This window comes from Elephantulus edwardii, unplaced genomic scaffold (assembly GCF_000299155.1).
Source record: "Elephantulus edwardii isolate Elephantulus edwardi_28Jun2011 unplaced genomic scaffold, EleEdw1.0 scaffold00033, whole genome shotgun sequence".
Taxonomy (NCBI): domain Eukaryota; kingdom Metazoa; phylum Chordata; class Mammalia; order Macroscelidea; family Macroscelididae; genus Elephantulus; species Elephantulus edwardii.
This window is the reverse complement of record NW_006399783.1, coordinates 6,707,175-6,726,658: the sequence shown is the minus strand read 5'-3', so window position 1 is coordinate 6,726,658 and position 19,484 is coordinate 6,707,175. Positions and strand designations below refer to the sequence as shown.

Here is a 19,484-nt window from a genome sequence, read left to right as displayed (position 1 = left end):
AACCAGAGGTAAAACATTGATGAGTCTCCCTCTCCAGCAAAAGCGTGAAAGATCCCATTTGCAACAGATCAGACCTCTTTTCCTCTGAAGAGAGGATAGAGTCTGAGGTCTTTTGTATTGTCCTTGGCACCCCTAGAGCCAGGCTGTGGGAGTGGCCCTTTGCCATCACTCTCTCCCAATCCTAAAGCAGCAGGTCTGTGCTCAGCTACAGGCCATGGGCATCTCTTCTGCCTTCTGGAAGATGACCATGCTAGCATTAGTCTCTGATGGGAATTATATAACAAGACAGTCATCTGTCCAACTAGTCCCCAAACTCTGGTAAAATGTGTGATCCAGCCTCTGCGGTCTGGTCCCCTAGCTTGCCTCTCTTGACGGATAATCATGTGCCTGACAAGGTTCTCTTAATTCGCTGCATCACACTGACCCTCCATTTGTTCATATCATTTTCCCTGCAGACCTCTGTGTGATCCCAGCTCCTCTTCCTTTTTCTACATCTTCCATTCTTTCTTTCATCACATTCCTCTTAAGGACATTGCAGGTAGAGTTCTGGTACATGAGTTGGTAGATATATGCTGATCAAATAACTTCTCAGTCTTCTACTTCTGTTCAGCACACTGGTTTCCCAATGAATAAAGCAAGATTGCTAGGGACACCAGCCACGCGGGGCCCCAGGGGACAGCGGGAGCCACAGTCAGTTGTATCCACCAATAGAGTGGGCGCTGTGGCTTCCTGCCCACCCCAGCCCTGATGACCGTCTCACTGGTACAAACGGTCCCTGCTGGGAAATGGCAATAGGGCAGGCATTAGTAATAAAATCTTGCTATTGGAAACCCGTGGATTTGCCCTCCTTGTCTATTAAAGCTTGTCTGTGATTATGCACCAAGTGTCTTTGTTCTGCACTGTCCGTGAGTGGGGAAGGAGGGCCACAGGGAGGGACAGGCAAAGCGCCAGGTGACATCAGCCCTCAAAAAAGCCCATTCCAGCCGGGGGTTTAGTTTTACAGCCTGCCTTCAAACCCTCTGAGATCTCTCCTGTCTGAACACTCTCCAGAAAGGGGAAGCAGCGGCCTATTTCAGTTAGTCCTCTCCTACTAAATATTCCTGGCAGTGACAAATATGCATTAAGATTGAAATTGACTTTTAAAGCTCTGGAAAAGTTAAAAATACTTTTGGGTAGTTATGAGCATTAGGCATAACAAATGGCTTCAAGAAACCCTGGGTAGTTTCAGTAATGAAATATGAAGTGATGGAGGTGGCATTTCAAGCTGGCTATGACTGGGGAACGAACTCTTTCGGTTATGTACATACACTGTTATTAACATTTCTGGCTCCCACTCACATAAAATATCACACTCAGAGCCCCTCGTTATTACAAACCAGGGCAATAACAAAAACAGCGGGGGGAGAAATGCTGGAAAGAACAGATTAGCCCATTGAATCTAATTGCAAAATCATTTCATTAAAATGGGTCAGTGGCTCCATTGCAAAGGTCCGCCAGTTGTAATCTAACTATACTACAGAGAGTGATTCCTGCTAACTGCAGAGTGCTTGCACCTTGATTAAAACGAAAATGTATTTAATAGGCCGCTGTCCCCAGCCTCAGCCCAGCCAGTGTATTCTTCAGACTCACCGTGTTGAAGAGCAGACTGTTCCCTCGTGTCTGTCTGCCTTTGATCAGCGGTCAGGGTTCTTCTGCTCTGCAAGAATCCCATTATGGACACCTTCTGAAAGGAAAAAATATGTGCCTGTGTATGAAGTGACCCTTCACATCATCGCTGTGTGGAGCCATCCACAGTAAACAAGGGCATTGTTTATCAGAGTTTGCATGATGGAATTTACTAAGGACTCAGAAAGCTTATGTTTCTAGGGGAAAATGGCTCAAATGAGGGTTTTCCATAGGGATGGACACTGGCAAGGTAGAGAAAGATATTTGCATAATACATGGGACCAGGAATCCAGTAAGTGTGCACCCATGTCCAATAACAGTGTGGAAATGTGCACAGATTTTACTAACATGAGCCTAAAAATAGGAGATGAGATAGAGAAGGAGGGCATGGTGGGAGCAGAAAAGGAAACCAGGACAGGACCAGGTATGGGCCCTCTGTGTTATATAGATAGTGTCACTTCAACATCAGAGGTCACCAAGGTCGTGCTTGATCCGGAATTACTACAGGGACATAAAGTGAAGAGTGAGAAAGCAAGAGTGTGGAAGCTAAGAGTTCTTAGGAGACATCTGCCCTTGCTTAACCGCTCGTTACAGAAAAAGACTTCAGTTCGCTGAGTTTGCTTTTATGATCGTTGATGGAGAAACTACAATAAAATCTTAACAAATAGGGAGCTCTGGTGGCCTAGTGGCAAGAAGATGCACTACAAACACAGAGGTATACGGTTCAAATCCACCAGATGCTATGCTGGAGAAGGAGGGGCAATCTCCTCCTGTGCCAGTCAGATCTGATTTGACAGTTCACACACACACACACCACACACCACACACACACACACACACACACACACACACACAAATAGTAAAAATAAAATTTTGGGTTTTTAAAAAAAAAATCTTATCAAGTATTCCCTGGATTCATGCCTCTGCTACCGCATGAGGGACCTGGGACCTGTGTGCCTCAGTTTCTTCGTCTCTAGAATGGAGTCAAAGCAACCTCAGAGTTGCAGAGATTAAATGAAATCATCCATTTGAAGTTTGAAGATTGGCTTGTCGTACATACTCAATAAATATCAAATACTACCACTAGCTATATGGATGAAAACCAAACAAAACAGCCATATGTTAGAGGCCTTTGACATACCCAGTGCTCTGCCACTTGGGAAAAACAGCCAAGTCACAAATATTTGCATACCTCTGGCCCTTTCTTACAAGGTCTTCACAGCTGACTTCTTAAACAACCCTTGGTGAGATAGGGTCAATTGTTTGAGTCTATTTTACATATGAAGAAACTGAGGCTAAGTGGTAAAGCCTAACAGACCCACACCCTCTAATGCTAATCCTTGTGTGTTCCTAGTGGCCTATATTCTTTAGTGTAAGTAAGATAATTTATTTTCACATTCTACAACAGAATAATCAAATACACAGCCGTTTTTGTGCACATGACACTCATTTCTTCATTGGGCAACTGTGGACCAAGCTTCTGTTTTGTACCTACCATTGTGCTCACAAAATGTTAAGGGTGAAAGAATGAATGAAAGGGCCTGCTCCCACTGACCTGCTCAGGTCTAACAGGACAGACAACACTTCCACACTTACTTTGGCATGTACTACCAGGTGCCAAGGAATTGTTTCTAATCATTAAAGCAGCTCCCTGGGGCATCTCTCTTAGACATTATGCTGTGTGACTTCGAGAGAAATTCAGTTTCAAAACATTAAATCTTAGCTCCAACTTTTAGCTCTTTGGAGCTGGCCTTTCACAATATAGTTCAACAGGACTTAATGAAAATAGGGCAAACCTGATTCTTACATGCATGTGAGTTGTTCTTGTCTTCACTCTGTTTTAAATCTGAACCAGTTGCCAATCTTTTTTATAAATACCTGACTTCTTTTGAAATGAAATTGAGTACTGGGCCATTTTAGGGCAAATATCCGGGAATCAGGCCTATGTATGGGCTACAATTCTCCACCTTTCTACCCTCCGTAATGGGTTTCCCAACCCATCATGTTATCGATGATCACTGATCACCGTGTGGTGCTGCTCAGCCTCCTTCACAGGTAAGGTAAAGCCATTACCTGCCTGGGCGCTGTGGGCAACTGCAATGAGGCCACCGCCCCACCCCTCATGTTCACTCCTGGCATCCTATCATCAAGCTCCATCAGATCTCCTGTTTGCATTTTCATGGACATGCCGAGGGCCGTGGAAAGGTGTCATAGAGGTGGCACACCATGAAGTAGCTAGTAGCTACTGAGTCCGTTCTGACCCAGGAGGACAGCCCTGTGTGTATCAGAGTCAAACTGTGTGATTTTTCAAAAGTCTGATTTTTTCAGAAGTAGATCGCCAGGCCTTTCTTCTGCCTCTAGGTGGACTCCAGCTGCCAACTTCCTAGTTAGCAGCGCAACCATGTTTACCATCCAGGGATTCCCAAAACTTGCAGGAAAATTTCTGTACATATGTGCCTGAGATTGTTTCCCCGAGGAGAGTTTTCATAGCTTTCACCACCTTCTCAAAACAACCTGTGACTTATAACAACTCAATACCCCATAGAACCTTAGCCCTGTTTCTGCTTGGGCTAAAAGTGATGCATGACAAAGACCAAATGAAAACTGGGCGGTTCTGTGTCCATCATCACACGAGCACTTACATGCATGCATCCCTTCCCCAGCCTCACGCCTGTGCTGTCAGCCTGGGTTACCCTGACGCCCCTCTTTGGCCCCACACAGGCTCAGAGGACTACCGCAGCAGGTTCAGCAGCGAGTGCTTTATGGACCTTGTGTGCCCGGAGAAGTGCCGCTGTGAGGGCACCATCGTGGACTGCGCCAACCAGAAGCTGACCCGCATCCCGAGCCACCTGCCTGAATACGTCACCGACCTGTGAGTCTCACCCAGAAGCACGCGACCGCTTCTCCACCCTCCCACCTCTCACCCTGAGCCGGACTGCACAGAGTCTCAGGAGGCGTCCAGTTCCCTGGCTGTCTCTGGGTGTCGGGCAGAGGACACACCCCTGGGCGTGCCTGTGGGTGACTCACTCTCAAACACAGTGCATTTATTGTGCAGATATTTTTTGAATATTCCTTTGAGCTTGACACCACCTGATTAATGAACAAAATAGTCCTTTCTTGCACTTTTGAAGTCTATGATCTATTCCAAGAGAAAGCTATTCAACGAGTGACTGTAATAAAGCAAGAAAATAACTAGAATCCTTAATTGTATCTTCAAAACAAAACAAACCTCATTGTCAGAACCAGAACCAACTGACCCTCTGTGGAGTTCTGTGACTGTGAATTGTACCAGAGAAGGTTGCCCATCTTTCTGCCTCAGAGCCACTGGTCAAACAACTCCCTATAGATGGTTTCTCTAAAGAAGGAAGAGGTAAAAAAGTTAGTGCTTTGTTGCCTCTGTACTGAGTGTTAGAACAGACTTGGGGTTGACTGTGGTCTTCAGTCTTTTGGGTAAGTTGTGTCTGAGATCCAAGTCCATTTCTTAGCTGTAAAGTGGAGATGATCATGCCCACTTACTAGGGTGGTTGAGAAGAGGAAAAGCAAGAAGAGTGACCATCTGGAATCCTGGCCCCAAGGAGGCGCTGGGCAACCAATGGTTCTTTTTGTTATTGTTGTTGTTCCTCTTTGACGTCACTCATCATGACACAGGCAGGCACAGCTTCTTTGCCCAGTGGTCTCCCTGAGCAGGCATGAGTAAGGGTGTGGAAGACCTGAGCAGACCCCGGTGGTAGATGGAAGCAGTCAGGAAGATGCTGGCGCTCAGAAGCTTGGAAGAATCTGGGAAACCTGATGGGGGCTTATAATTGCCATTGGTACTACTCCACACACCCAAAATGAAGGAGGACCACTGGCAAGTGATTATCTAGTGCTGCAAAAGTGCATGCCTATGTGGAGAATTTGGAAGGCCCAATAATACTCACCTGTCAGGAGGAGGTGGAAGAGGAATCTGGTTTTCTTTCATCCTGACCTCCCCTTCTCACACTCCTCCTCTCCCTGCTGAGCCCTTTGGACCGACCACAGTCTGAAGCAGGCCACAGACAATGGCATTTACCATGACTTTATTGACTTCCCCCAATGTGCTGTCCAGGCAGCAGCTTGGCTGAAGCCATGTGGGAGTCCGTGGGGTAGAGCGTTGGAGGGGGAGGCAACAGGGGACCATCCTGTGCAGTTACTCCAACACCTGCTCTTCTTGCTTCTTGTGCAGGCGACTGAACGACAATGACATCTCCGTTCTAGAGGTCACTGGTATCTTCAAGAAGTTACCGAACCTGCGGAAAATGTAAGTCGGCCTTGGGAACTTGACAGCAGCCTCCCCTCCCTGGCCAGGGCCTGCGTGCTCCAAACTAGAGCAGGAGGAAGGTGCAAACTGGAGCAGGATGCCAGAGTATCATGGCCCCCTCCCCCTGCCCGGACCATCCCAGTCTCCTGAGCTCTGCTATGGCAACTTATTGGGAAGCAGAACATTTAACAAACATCCCTGCTTTTTAACTGCCAGGTTATATTAAAAAAAAAAGTATGAATTCCCACCATGCCCAACTTACCTGCTGGCCCCACTGCACATCCCCACCCCTGACCTCTTATCTAGTATGCACCCTGAGGACAGGTAGGTGGATCAGATAAGGATCATCAGTGGTACAGAGATGTCTCGAGCACCTGTTGCTCAGTGAGCTGACAAGGTGACAGTTAAAGGTCTGTATTTTGAGGAATCAGAAGGAAACACCAGCTGCTCTGTCATGCCAGCTTTCAGTCAAGGCGCCTCTGGGTCTGTCCAGTGCTATTCAAAGAAGCCACACACGTGGGCTGTTTTCTCCATTCCCAGGGCTGCACATGATCACAGCCTGCTCCCTGCCTCAGAGTTGAGGACAGTCGCTACAATAAAGAGAATCAGGAGGGGGGAAGAAAGAATCACGTTGCCTCTGCGTGACTGGAACGCCCCTCGGCGACTGTGTGGTGGGCTCTGTGCTCTCCTGAGTCCATATACCCCTCCCACACTTATGGCTTTTTTTGGGGAAGATGAGGAAGCTGAGGCTCACAGAGCTTCCCTGAGTTCTCTGAGGACACACAGCCCATGAGTGTCAGAGCTTGCTTCCTCAATTAGCTCTGTCAGATACCAAGGTCTGAGCCTGGCATTACACTAATGTGAGGTTGGGCTTGCCGCCCACTCCCATCCTTCCTTTTCCTACTGTTCCCACAGAAGAAGTCCTGGGTCGTTGCCCTCTACTTCACACAGGCACTCACGTTTTTAAAATTGGCAGGTGGTTTTTTACTCTCTCTTTCTCTCATACACACACACTCTAAATTTCTGCCATCTTCTGAAAAATCAAAAAGATCTGGCCCAACTGAGCACACATCCCCAAATGATTCCGGTTGAATTGCACTGAGGGGCAGCTGTCCCCATAGATGGAATATGGGATTAAGTGAACACTGTTCCCCCGAGCCTGCTTCTGTCATTAAGTCACCTGCCTTGAGTCTGCAGCCCCAGATTGAAGTACCATTTCCACCTTGGTGAGGGAAAGCAAATAAGGCTTTCAATCATGACTTGATTGTATCCTTGGTTTCTAGTCAAATGAATAATATCTAATCCTCTAGCGGTTCCCCATTGCATCTTTCCTTGGGACTGGGATTTAAACAAGATTATAGCCCTACCCTCTTGTCAGACAGAGTTTATGGCCTGCTTACAAACCTGGAGGAGACAGGGCCCTAGGAGAGGCCATCCTTGCATTGCTGGAATCAGACTTTGCAGAAGCAGCCAGACGACTCCCGAGACACTAGAGGTCTCATTGTCCCCTGGGAAGGAGGAGAACAGGGTCTGAAATGAAAAGATCTGCAGCTTGCCGAGGCAGTGGGGTAGAGCACCAGGTTTGTCTTGTCACTGGCCCTTGTGAACCAACCCTGGTTCGGAGATGAGTGTCCCAAGGCGTGGTCTTCCCTGGTGGATCTTACACCGTGCTCATCAAAGCTGTGATTAAGCAGAGGGTAAAATGAAGGTGGAAGGGTGCCACTGGATGGCCCCGATATGACATTCTAAGTTTTCCTGGGATGCTGATGCTTTGACAATATCACCAAGCTCTTATTAAGTGCCAGTGCACCATCCTAGGTGCAGAGTATGCTCCACTTTCCGCTGCCTGTGATTTTGATCGGTGTTTTTCAGTGGGGAGGAGAAGAGCAGCAGGAGAGTCTTCTGGAACATTCTTGCTCCCCTGCACTCTTTTTTAACTCTCGCTCTGTTTTCTATGCTCCCAGCCTGAGGAAATCCAGTTCAGAAACTTTGCAGTAATGTGATGTTAATTTTACTCATTTAAAGCAGCAGATGTCAGGAAATGGGAGCGTGCGCACATCATAGCTGCTCTAACTCATCCCTGTCACCCATCCTGTGCACCTCAGTCCTCCAGGAAGCCTGACTCTCTGGAGCAAAATCCTCTCCTCTGGCATTTGGGTGACTTATAGCTTCTGGAAGAGCCTTTATCTTTCCTACTGTGTCTAATTTGGGGGTAATTTGCAGTCTCCCCAGTGCATTACCGTCATCCTTGGGTTTTCCTGGGCCAGAGCTACTAGATTTATAAGAAAATTGGCTGAGTTTAAGGAGATGCAGGCAAGAAACAAAATCCAGCTGAAGCCTCCTGGCTCCCTCAGACCTTGAGGGAAATTTCGAGCAGTCTTTGCTCAGGTTTTCCTGGCAGAAGGGGATGGGAGGAGGAGCAGGGTCATGATGAGGAACACAGAGGGTGCAGGAGATTTCAGAGGGGGAACTGAGCCCCCAGCTGCATTTGATACACAGCTGCTGGTGAGAGCAGCCCCCACCTGGGAAGAGGAAAAGTAGCCACCTTCTGCTGATGGGGCTGCAGGTACATCATTTACACAAGGACCGTCCCCTGGGGCTAGTTCCACTCTCTGGGTGGCTGTAGGTCACCCTGCAGCTTAGCAAGGAGAGAAGCAGGAGAGAAACAAGAGTCCCAGACTCAGGAAGGTCCTGGTGGGCCCCAGGAACTTGGTGAGAATGTTCCCTTCAATGTAATTCAATCTGGAGCCCACCGTGCCCCTTCCCCCCAGCCTCAGGATCTACAGCAGTAAAATGAGCAACAGTTAATATGCTCAGCTGCTAATCAAAGGATCAGAGGTTCAAATCCACTCATAGGTGCCTTGGAAGAAAGGTCTAGGAATCTGTTGTTGTTGTTATGTGCCGTCAAGTCGCTTGTGATTCATAGCGACCCTATGTACAACAGCCCTAAACTCTGCTCTGTCCTGTGCTAATCGCACCATCTCCGATACACCCATCCCAATTGCCCTAGTCACTACATCAATCCACCTCACAGAGGACCTTCCCCTCCTGCGCTGTCCCTCCACCCTACCAAGCATGATGTCCCTCTCCAAGGACCTGTCTCTTCTCACAACATGTCCAAAGTATGTTAGACGGAGCCTCAGAATCCTTGCCTCTAAGGAGCCGTCCGACCAGTTTGACCCTTTCCAGGATGAATCTGTTTGTTTTCCTAGCAGTCCATGGTACCCTCAACACTCTTCTCCAGCACCACAGCTCACAGGCATCAATTCTCCTTCTATCCTCCTTACTCATTGTGTAGCTCTGTGATGCATAACAAGTGATTGCAAAGACCATGGCCTGTATCAGACATACCTTAGTCTCCAGAGAGACACCGTTGCTCTTCAGTACTTTGGAAAGGTCCCTAACAGCAGACTTTCCCATCGCAATATGTCTTTTCATTTCCTGGCTACTGGTGCCGAGAGTGTTGACTGTGGAATCTACATCTGCAAAATCAGCCATTGAAAACCCTGTGGAACACACTTCTCTGTTGACGTGCACAGAGTCGCATTGAGTCAGCTGGTTTGGGTGTGGTGTCTTGCTGGTAAGCCCATCAACTCTGATAGCTTCTGGGGGCACAGCAAGTTAGTAGACTCTGTTCCTACCTGGGAACATCTGTGTTTCCAGGAGATGGCTCCCTGGACAGGGCTGTGACCCCTTTTTGCTCAGGAGGCCCTTACCATTTCTTGCATATGAACCTTAACTTCCTGTTTCATCCACCCAGCCCTGGGTGCTTTTCAGGCCCGGTGATAACCAATTCAAAAACCTTGCAGTGATATGATGTTAATCTTGCTCATTTCAAGAGCAGATGTCAGGCAGTGATAGCACTCTCACATAGGAGCTACTCTAACCATCTTTATCCATCCTGTGTACTCAGCCTCCCAAGAGCCTGACTCTCTGGAGGAGAATCCTCTCCTCACCCTGCCTGTCCCTGACCAGCTAGAAAGAACCCAGGAACTCACAACTCTAGGGTCCCAGAAGAATCTACTTCATCTTTGAGGCCTGTGGTGTGGTGTGGTGTGGTGTGGTGTGGTGTGGATACAGAGCATTGACTAGAGAGGCTAATGCTAGAGCTCATCTGGTGGTGTAGCCTGTAGGGAGGCATGCTGCCAACCCAAAGCCCATCCTCTCTGGCACTTCACATCCACATCCACCAGCAGCTCCAAGAAAGAAAAACGGACAGCCTCCTCCCCTGTGATTTATAGCCTCTGCAAGCCATATTTCCAAAAGAACTGAAAGCAAGAACACAAATACTTACCACACCTGTGTTCACTGCAGTATTATTCACAATAGCCAAAAGGTGAAAGCAGCCTGTTTCCTTCAATACTTGTATAGCCAAACTGGTATGTGCATTGGATGAAGGAGTACTCTGCAAAGAAAAGGAATGAAGCCCTGATACATGAACCGTGAAACCTTTATGTCAAGTAAAATAAGCTAGCCATAATGAACAAAGTGCATAGGCTTCCACTTATAAGAAATATCTAAAGCAGACGAATGTATAGAGATAGAAAGTAGATTCAGACTCACTGTCATCAAGCTAGAACCGACTCATAGCTAGCCGCCCCCACACTGGGTTTTTGAGGCTGTTGGGCTATTCGCAGTGGGGGAGATGGCCTGTCTTTCTCCTGTGGGACTGTGGGTAGATGTGAACCACCAGAAAGGCTCAGCCTTTGGGTTAATAGCACAGATCCCCACAGACTACACTACCAGAGCTCCCTAGGAAGTCAATTGACTACCATGGGCTTGAGACAGGAGGAAATGAGAGCTTCTGGGAACTCTTATTATTGAATACAGAGTTTCTGCTTGGTTAATGGAAAAATTTTGAAAACAAGTAGTAGTGACGGCTGTACAGATCTTTGATGGATGTAATTAACCTCCTGAGATTGTACAGTTTAAAATTGTTAAAATGGCAAATTATATGTTGTATGTATTTTACCACAATTTTTAAAATGTAATACAAAAAGTACTGTCGATAGTTAGGCATTGCTTTGAGGATTTGATACGCTGTGTGGACTAAATTCCTCACATGGTATCTAACATCTAGGTACAAAATGCCCATAGGAATAATTCCCAACCAGAGATACAAAAGTGCCACAGATGCCCTACCTGTGTGCATGGAGGCAGGGGATATTTTTCTCCCAGTCACATTTTCCCCCCCAGTCACATCTTGAGAACCACTACTTAATAATAATATCAGTAGAGGGAGAAAGTCCCTTTGAGTATCACTGCATTAAATACACCAGTCCCCCGGGGTGTTAGAGGTATGTAATCCTATGCAGTCTGTTCCACAAAGCTAGTTCCACCTGTGTGGGGCCAAGGGTTCCCACAGGTATGTGAAAACCAAACGCCAGAGAGTCCAACACTGATGCAACACGGTACAGCATTAGCTGTTCTCTCCCTGAGTTCCAGCCCTGCCCCCTTGACTCTCCTGCTTCCCCCTCTCCCCACAGAAACCTGAGTAACAACAAGATCAAGGAGGTGCGTGAGGGCACCTTTGACGGAGCAGCCAGCGTGCAGGAGCTGATGCTGACAGGGAACCAGCTGGAGATGGTCCACGGACGCATGTTCCGTGGCCTCAGTGGCCTCAAGACCCTGTGAGTGCCCAGGGGCCAAGACCCTGAGGGAGATGGGAGGACAGTCACCAGAACTGGCCATGAGGGCTGACTGGCTGGCAGTGGACTCGACCTTGGACCTGGCCAAGTCCATTGAGTCCCTTCCTTCATGGAGCCTGAGAACCATCAGGCATTTTCCACCCTTTGATGGGACAAAAGATAGTACCTCATCACTCCCGCTACAGAGGCAGCCTGAATACCATGGCTTTAAAAAAGTTAAAGGCATTCACTCACCTGTCCATAAGTATATAGATTTGGAGCAGAAACACACTGACAGAGGCTATAACACACGTGTACCCACACAAGCAAATAAATATGTGTATATAAAAATTGAGACATGTACTGCATGCACATAAACAAATCTACAAACAGACATGTGCACATGAATATACAAGTGCACACAAGCTGAGGAGTCTCCTTCTCCAACTAGGAAAATATGTACATACACTTAACAACCTTACCACACGTGTGAACACATACCCACATGTGACGCATACTTCACTATAAATAAAGCACCCACAGCAAGGCTGTTCAAACACACGTGCATGTAGCCCAATTGAAAGTCCCAGCCCTGCTCTTCAGGATTGTTGTTAGGTGCCATCGAGTCGACCACCACTCGTCATGACGCTGTGAACAACCGAGCTGAACCCTGTCCTATCCTGCGCCGTCCTCACAGTCTCTGACACACTCAACCCCATCGCTGCACTCACCATGTCAACCCACCTGGTCATGGCCTTCCTCTCTTCCACTGCCCCTCCACCTTTCCAAGCACGATGTCCCTCTCCTGGAAACATGCCCAAAGTATGTTTATGAACTTTACGAACTAGACAATGTGGCTGCTGAGAGTGTGGAGCGGGCAGAAGTAGCCGCTACACACACATGCATGCTGATGTGTGTACATACACACACCCAGCCGTGGTGCCTTTTTGGAAGGAAAGGAAAATGCCCGTGCTTCCCCCCCTTCTTCCCCCTTTAGGATGCTGAGGAGCAACCTGATCAGCTGTGTGAGCAACGACACCTTCGCGGGCCTGAGTTCAGTGAGGCTGCTGTCTCTCTATGACAACCGCATCACCACCATCACCCCCGGAGCCTTCACCACGCTTGTCTCCTTGTCCACCATGTAAGTCCTCCTGCACCCACTGCCTTTCTGCCCTTCACTCTCAACTTCTCCTCTGTCGACCTCTCTACTCCATTCCCTATTATCTTTGTCATGCTCATGTATCTATGTGTTTATTTAGTAAGCATTCACTTGGTTCACTTTCTGTGCCAGGCACTATCTAGGTACTGAAGATGTACTCATGGGCATAGCAGGCCTGGTGACTCATGCCTAAAGCTCACAGCATCGGCATGTGCCACGGAGGGAGAGCCACAGTGATGTGAAAACCCCACCTAGACTTTATGGAGGAATACTGAAACTGCTTTCTGGAAGGTGGGAGGAAGTTAGCTCCTGAGGAAAATGCAATATATACCACATTCAGAGAGAAATGTATGTGCAAAGGTCCTGTGATGGGGTTGGAGCAGAACAAAGTGAGACAGAACAAAGGGTGGTCATAGCACAGATCTAGAGAGAGAATGGTATGAAGAGAAGCCTGGAGAAGAATTCAGAACAGAGGTATCATGAGACAGGGGTTTTGAAAAGATGCTACTTCACACAACAGGGACCTGAGATGCAGAAAGTCCCTACACAGGTCAGCTTTTCTGATTGCTTTCATTATCTGTGTGTGGTTCTGTTAACTCTAGCTGCTGATTTAGTCTCCCTTCCTTCCCTTCCCTTCCCCCAAAACCCTTTGAAAGACAGGAGAGGTAGTTGCTCTGTACTGCTGTCTGTCTATTGTCATGCTTGTGTGCACCCTTCTCACTAGGAATAAAAGCTAGTGGCATCTGCATACAGCCAGCCTCCCTGACTCCCCTTCTTCCATCCACTGGCCTCTTTCCTCTTCCTCCTCCACCCAGGCCACACATGCATCTCACAACTTGGCACTAGTTGTCCCCACGCCTGCACCTCTTTCCTCTGGATGACCTCCCCGCCTTTCATTCTTTCTAAGGTGCCTCCCCCCACCCAGGCTGCCGACCTCCGCCTTATTCCACTCCTCTGCCTCATCTCAGTCCGTCTATCCCTTCCCGACCTTCAGGCTTCCCATGTTGTTGTCAGACACAGTGGAGCCAGCCAGCCCCTGATTCATAACAGGATCCCATTGCTAAGATCCTCAGAGTTCTTCTTGGCTAATGTGTGGAAATAGAAGGCTAGACCTTTCGTCATGGTCTATCTAGGTCTGGAAGCTCCACTCAAACTTGTTCAGCATCATAACAACACCCAAGCCTCCAGTGGCAGATGGGCAATGGCTGCGCAGGAGCAGTGTTGACCAGGAATCAAACCCAGAGCATAGAAGACAAGAACCATAGTACTGCCCAGTTCCTAATGTACTGCACAGTTTACTCATGGAGTATTCACTGGGTATTATCTGCCTCCCTTCAGCTAGAATAAAAGTTACAGAAGGGCAGGCACATATATTTGTTTTGTTCACTGCCCTGATGGCACAATGGTAGGATGCAAACCAAAATATTAGCAATTCAAGCTCACCAGTCATTCATGCCAGAGAAATGATCTGGCAGAATGCTCTCATAAAGATTGTAGCCTAGGAAAAAAGTCCAGAGGGGTCAGTCTACTGTCATATGGGGCTGCTGTGAGTTGGGATCAACTCACTGGCACACACCAATACATCCTCAATTTCTAAAAAGTATGTGACATGCCGTAGGTGTTCAGTATGTAATTGTTGGAGGAAGGAGTGAACGGTGTCAGAAGTGTCTGAGGGGATAGGAACTAGCACCAGTGAGCGGCTTAGTTCATTTTGGCTCCTGTGTACCCCTCCAATATGCTTCCACACTGGGAATCCAAAGCCACATAGGTTGTGGCCTCATAAAGCATGAAGTGAGACAACTTTGACCAGTGATGTGATTTGCTCCACATGGCCCAGGTCCTGAGAGGCAGAGCCAGGATTCAAACCCAGAGAATCCCTGACTCCCCAGCTCTTAATTGCCACGTCAGTCAACAGCCTCCCCAGGGCCATCTGACCCTCCTCTTTAACCTCTAAGCTTTACTTTCCTCTCTTGTGAATTGAGAATGATGTCACCTCCCTTGCAGGATTGTTGTGACAAGTATGAATGAGATAATGGATTTCTAAAGTGCTTAGCGTGGCTCAGTCCTATGAGAAACACACAGAGTGATAGCTTCTCTCATCTCTTCATCCTTCCATCAATCCAGCATCCATTCCAGAATGTAAAAAAAAAAAAACCTTTGGGGATAGGATGTATAGAGAGGGGGAACATGCCAGGTCCCTGTCCTCACAGAAAGGAGAGCCCATTGTGGGAGATGGGCGTCAAACACACACAGAAACCAACCATTACACACTCTCACGGGTGCTGTGGAAGAAATGAAGTTGTGGAGAGAAAGGAATGGGACGGGGTTAAAGATGCCTGCTGTAGATGGGGGCTGAGGAGAAGCTTCTCAGAAATATGAGACGTAAAAGGGGGTTAGCCAGCCAGGCAGACTGCTGGGACACATTCCAGGCAGGAAGAAAAGCACATGTGCATGACAGCGGTAAGTGGCAAATTGTACCTGTTAAGGCATTGAAGAGAGTTCCACAGAGGGAACTCAGGAGCAAGGGGGACGTGTATCTTGGTCTTCTGGGCAGCCATAACACAGTAATACCAGGTGGGTGGCAAGTACGAAGGGGAGGTTATCTTCTCACAGTTCTGCATGCTAGAAATCCAAGACAAGGGGTCAGTCATGTGATTGCTTCTAAGAGCTGTGAGAGGGTCTGCTTCACGTCATGGTCCCTGGAGCCCAACAGCTTTCCCAACAATCTTTAAAATGCATCTTCCTCCATTGTCACATGATGATCCTTCCTCTTGTCTCTCTCATTATAAGATCTTGTTCAGTATAAATGAGAGAATATCATTCCTCCACATGAAATCCTTGTTAGGCACTCCCATCTCAAATAAGTAAGACGTGCCCATCTCACTCATAGTAACAGCCCAAGTCTGACCTGGTATTGTCTGCCTCTCTCCACGCTCTCCAAGTTCATCTCTTCACAGGGACACTAACGTTAGAACCCACCTGCTCCAATAGGACCTCATACTAATCGATAACATCTTCAAAGATCCTGTGTTCGAACAAGGTCAGGTTCGCTGGTACCAAGGTTTATGTTGTTCAACATAATCTTTGTGGGACGCAGTCCCACCCGTTAACAGTGTTACAGGAGCCAAGGTCACATCTGTGAGTGGAGGTCTGGGTGAGACACTTGGGAAGACTGCCCCTGGGTTTTAGAAGATGCTTGCCGAGCCCCATCCTCCTTTCCCAGAGCCCACAGTCGACCCGACCTGGAAAGCTAGGACCCAGGGTCCCAGGGAGGGCTCACACTGTAGGAGGGCTGAGGCCCACCACTCAGAGAGGCCTTTCTATCCTTCCAGCAACCTCCTGTCCAACCCCTTCAACTGCAACTGCCACCTGGCCTGGCTCGGCAAGTGGCTGAGGAAGAGGCGGATCGTCAGCGGGAACCCCAGGTGTCAGAAGCCTTTCTTCCTCAAGGAGATTCCCATCCAGGACGTGGCCATCCAGGACTTCACCTGCGACGGTGAGAAGGCTGGGGGTGGCATGCCTGGGACAGTGAGGGAGATACAGGAGAAGAGAGGTGTAGCTGCGGGCCAGGACTCCCTGAGAAAGGCACACTGTTGGATCCCTGCAGGGCTCTGCGGATCTGCTGTAGCCAACGGGGCTCCCTCATACAAACTATGATAAAGGGGTCCCTTTCAAACGTCATTTTATTTCCCTCAGTTTGAAATGTTTTCTGATTCATTGATTTTGTTAAAGCAAGATACTTTGCTGATAACGCTGTTGTACTGAAAACGTAAGAATCCATATCTACAGTGAAAACGGTGCCCTTATATTTGATAGCCTTGTGTAGTACACAACCAACACAACTGTACATGGAGGCCCTGGGACTTGGCCTCCTTGCCTATATCATAATGAAACTTCAGCTCCTACAAAGTCTTATCACTGGCTAGGAGGGAGGAGGGGCCCATATATCTGGAGACCTGAAGCTCTAAGTCTCAGGATCCCACAGGGTATTGTGTTTGCATAAATCAAGCCAGCAGCAGTTCTTTATTTAATCAACTATGGGTGATCTAGGGAGAGATTAACTGGTTGTAAGTAAAGCAATGGTGAAGGTGTATGGGAGGCAGAGGACACGCTCACAACCCTAGATGTAATTGAGGGAAGGAGGAAGGGAATAGACTGGGCTCTGCCCCCTCCTCTGACTGTCCCTTCAATGACTTTTTCTTATTCCTGCTCAAATTGACAATGACCTATTTCCTAGCTAATATTCTGATTAGTCAGGTCTTAGCTAGCCTCTTTTCTAGTCTTTGTCTTATGTCAGATGCGGCAGAAGACAGGTAGCCTCATCCCTGCTCAGACATGTGTCCTTTCCCTTCCATCCATGGGTGAGACCAGCACGTGGATTATTAGAGTTTTGGCTCAAAGGGAGCAAGTGGAGGCATCACTTTGGCCAGGGTCGCCCAGCCTTGCTCACCTGCTCCCCCTAGTGGAGTCTGTCTCCCACCAAGCTCACCCTCTGGGGTTCTCTCCACAGGCAACGATGAGAGCAGCTGCCAGCTGGGCCCACGCTGCCCGGAGCAGTGCACCTGCATTGATACAGTGGTGCGATGCAGCAACAAGGGGCTCCGTGCGCTTCCCAAAGGCATCCCCAAGGATGTGACTGAGCTGTAAGTAATCTCCCCAAACACCGAGTATCCCCTCACACCAGCGTCCTTCACATTTTACCCCCAGTACCCAAAGCATGAGATTTGTGGAGGATGCTCCAAAGAGCAATCCCAGAAAGATGGGGTCAAGCCTTCCCCTAGGTGACAAGAGCTTTGATATGTGCACAGGAAGCACCCCTTTGCCTCCAACTGGAAGGGGAGACATATCTGACCTTGTTCTCACTAAATGTGCTCCAGAATGCAGCCAGCGGATACTGTTTCATTTTCTGCAGAATCCCCAACTCCCCTCTCTGCACTCTGTCTTCCCGCACCACCTGCCCTTGGCAGTCTTTCAGCCTGATACCAGCGACTGTGCAGGGTAATTGTAAAAGCGTCATTCAGAAGGTACTACAGCCAAGTCCTTTCACCACTATGGTTCTGTTCCATCCTTGCCAAAAGCGGCATCCATTTCACAGATGGAGGACCATCTTCATACTCACTCAAAACTCATTGCCGTTGGTCGGAACTAACTCATAACTGACCTTCCACCAGCTTTCTGAGGCTGGAAATTATAATGGCAGGTTGCCTATCTTTCTGCAGTGGAACCACGGGTGGATTCGAACCTCCAAAGAGGGCAGTCTCGGGTTCACAGCACAGCTCCCTGCAGCCAACACCACCAGTGCTGCCTATTATGTCCTGTAAATGCTTCAAACAGGAACTATTCTTTTCCACAGCCAAGCTCCCGATTAGGATTTGGTCCTGTCCCAGAAGCTCCAAGTGAAAGAAACAATGCTGTTCCCGTCTTGAAAGGCTCTTCATAGTATGGAGCAGAGCTTATTTCTGCACTTACGGGAAGCTCAGAGCAATATACAGACCCGTAGTTGAAGGAATCTTGCTGGAATATATCAGGAACAGTGCACATTTCTCAGCCCTCACAAAACGTCGTCTTATTTGCATTCATTCATTCGTTCACTCACTTCCGTCATGCAGTCAATACACTGAGTGGTCCTGTGTGGCAAGTGCTGTGCCAACACTGGTGACCGGGTAAGCAGGTCAAAGGTGAGCCGGATGTGTGTGGAGGTTGCATTTCCTGGGGGAGGCCCATGTTTGTTCAGTCATTTCAGAGGCACGTGTGGAATGACAGCTGTTAAAAGGGCTGCAAGAAGAGGAGCAAGGTGGTTCTGCCATCTGAAAGTGGAGGGGTCTGACTTAGATGTGAAGATCAGAGAAAACGTCTCTGGGAGAGGAGACTGGGGCGGCAGTATGAAGAGGAAGTAGGAGATAATAAGAAGGGAGGAGAGAGTGTGCCAGGCTGAAATTGCTACTGAGCCTTGGCCCTCTGCTGGGAGCAGGCAGAGCCATGTGAAGGAAGGGCTGTCGAAGGTCTGGTGTCCCACAGAAAGACACACTCACATGCACCCCTGCACCCCCACCCCACATCTAGTGCTTGTACCGCCCCGACTCTCACAGTCACAGTGCACAAGCCTTCCCCTGGGTCAGCCCAGGAAGCACAAGCCAAAGGCTGACATGCAGACTCCTGCCTGGAGTGCTGCTCTGACCCGCCCTGCCAGAGCCTCTGAGGGTGGAGCCTGAGTGTGCTAGTTTCTCAGAATAGCAGAGAGAGTCGAGGTGGGTTTTGTGGCTCCTGGCATTCCCTGATGCTCAGGGAAGCTGTAACCAGAGCTGCCAGTCTGCAGGAGAGGAGGGAGGTCTTGACAGTTGCTAAAAAGTCTTTGTCAGCCCTGGGTTTGGACTGGAGCCATCAGAAGATCAGCATCCTCGAGCCATAGGTGGCCAGGCCACAGGTAGGGGGTTGCAGAGAGTGGCCCAGGTGCACAGCTCCTTCCTGGGCTAATTGAGGGCCAGATGACACGTCAAAGGGAAGGAAATGTCATGAAAACAAGGTCATGGATGCTTTCCCCCAAAGCTCCTGAATCAGAGGTTGAAATAACAAAGATAATTGGACGTAATTATAATGTTAGCCTCAGAGCTTTGGGAAGAGACCTGTTTTCCTGCTTTGGAGATGGCGGTGCTTCTCTTGGCCCAGTAGAGTTTCCAAAACTCACTGAAGAAACCAGCCCTCTTTCTGTTTTTAAAACTATCCAGGCAGCACCCTCTAGGAGAGGGGTACTGGG

General features: G+C 48.5%; 1 protein-coding gene across 1 annotated transcript in view; it reads left to right on the top strand.

Annotated features, from left to right (window-relative positions):
* SLIT3 (slit homolog 3 (Drosophila)) overlaps positions 1-19,484 on the top strand; it is a 915,040-nt gene that overhangs the window by 799,150 nt on the left and 96,406 nt on the right. The window contains exons 15-20 of the mRNA XM_006884333.1: positions 4,387-4,537; positions 5,870-5,944; positions 11,431-11,574; positions 12,569-12,712; positions 16,063-16,226; positions 17,241-17,373. Coding sequence (XP_006884395.1) covers positions 4,387-4,537; positions 5,870-5,944; positions 11,431-11,574; positions 12,569-12,712; positions 16,063-16,226; positions 17,241-17,373 — 811 coding nt within the window. The remainder of the gene's footprint in view (positions 1-4,386; positions 4,538-5,869; positions 5,945-11,430; positions 11,575-12,568; positions 12,713-16,062; positions 16,227-17,240; positions 17,374-19,484) is intronic.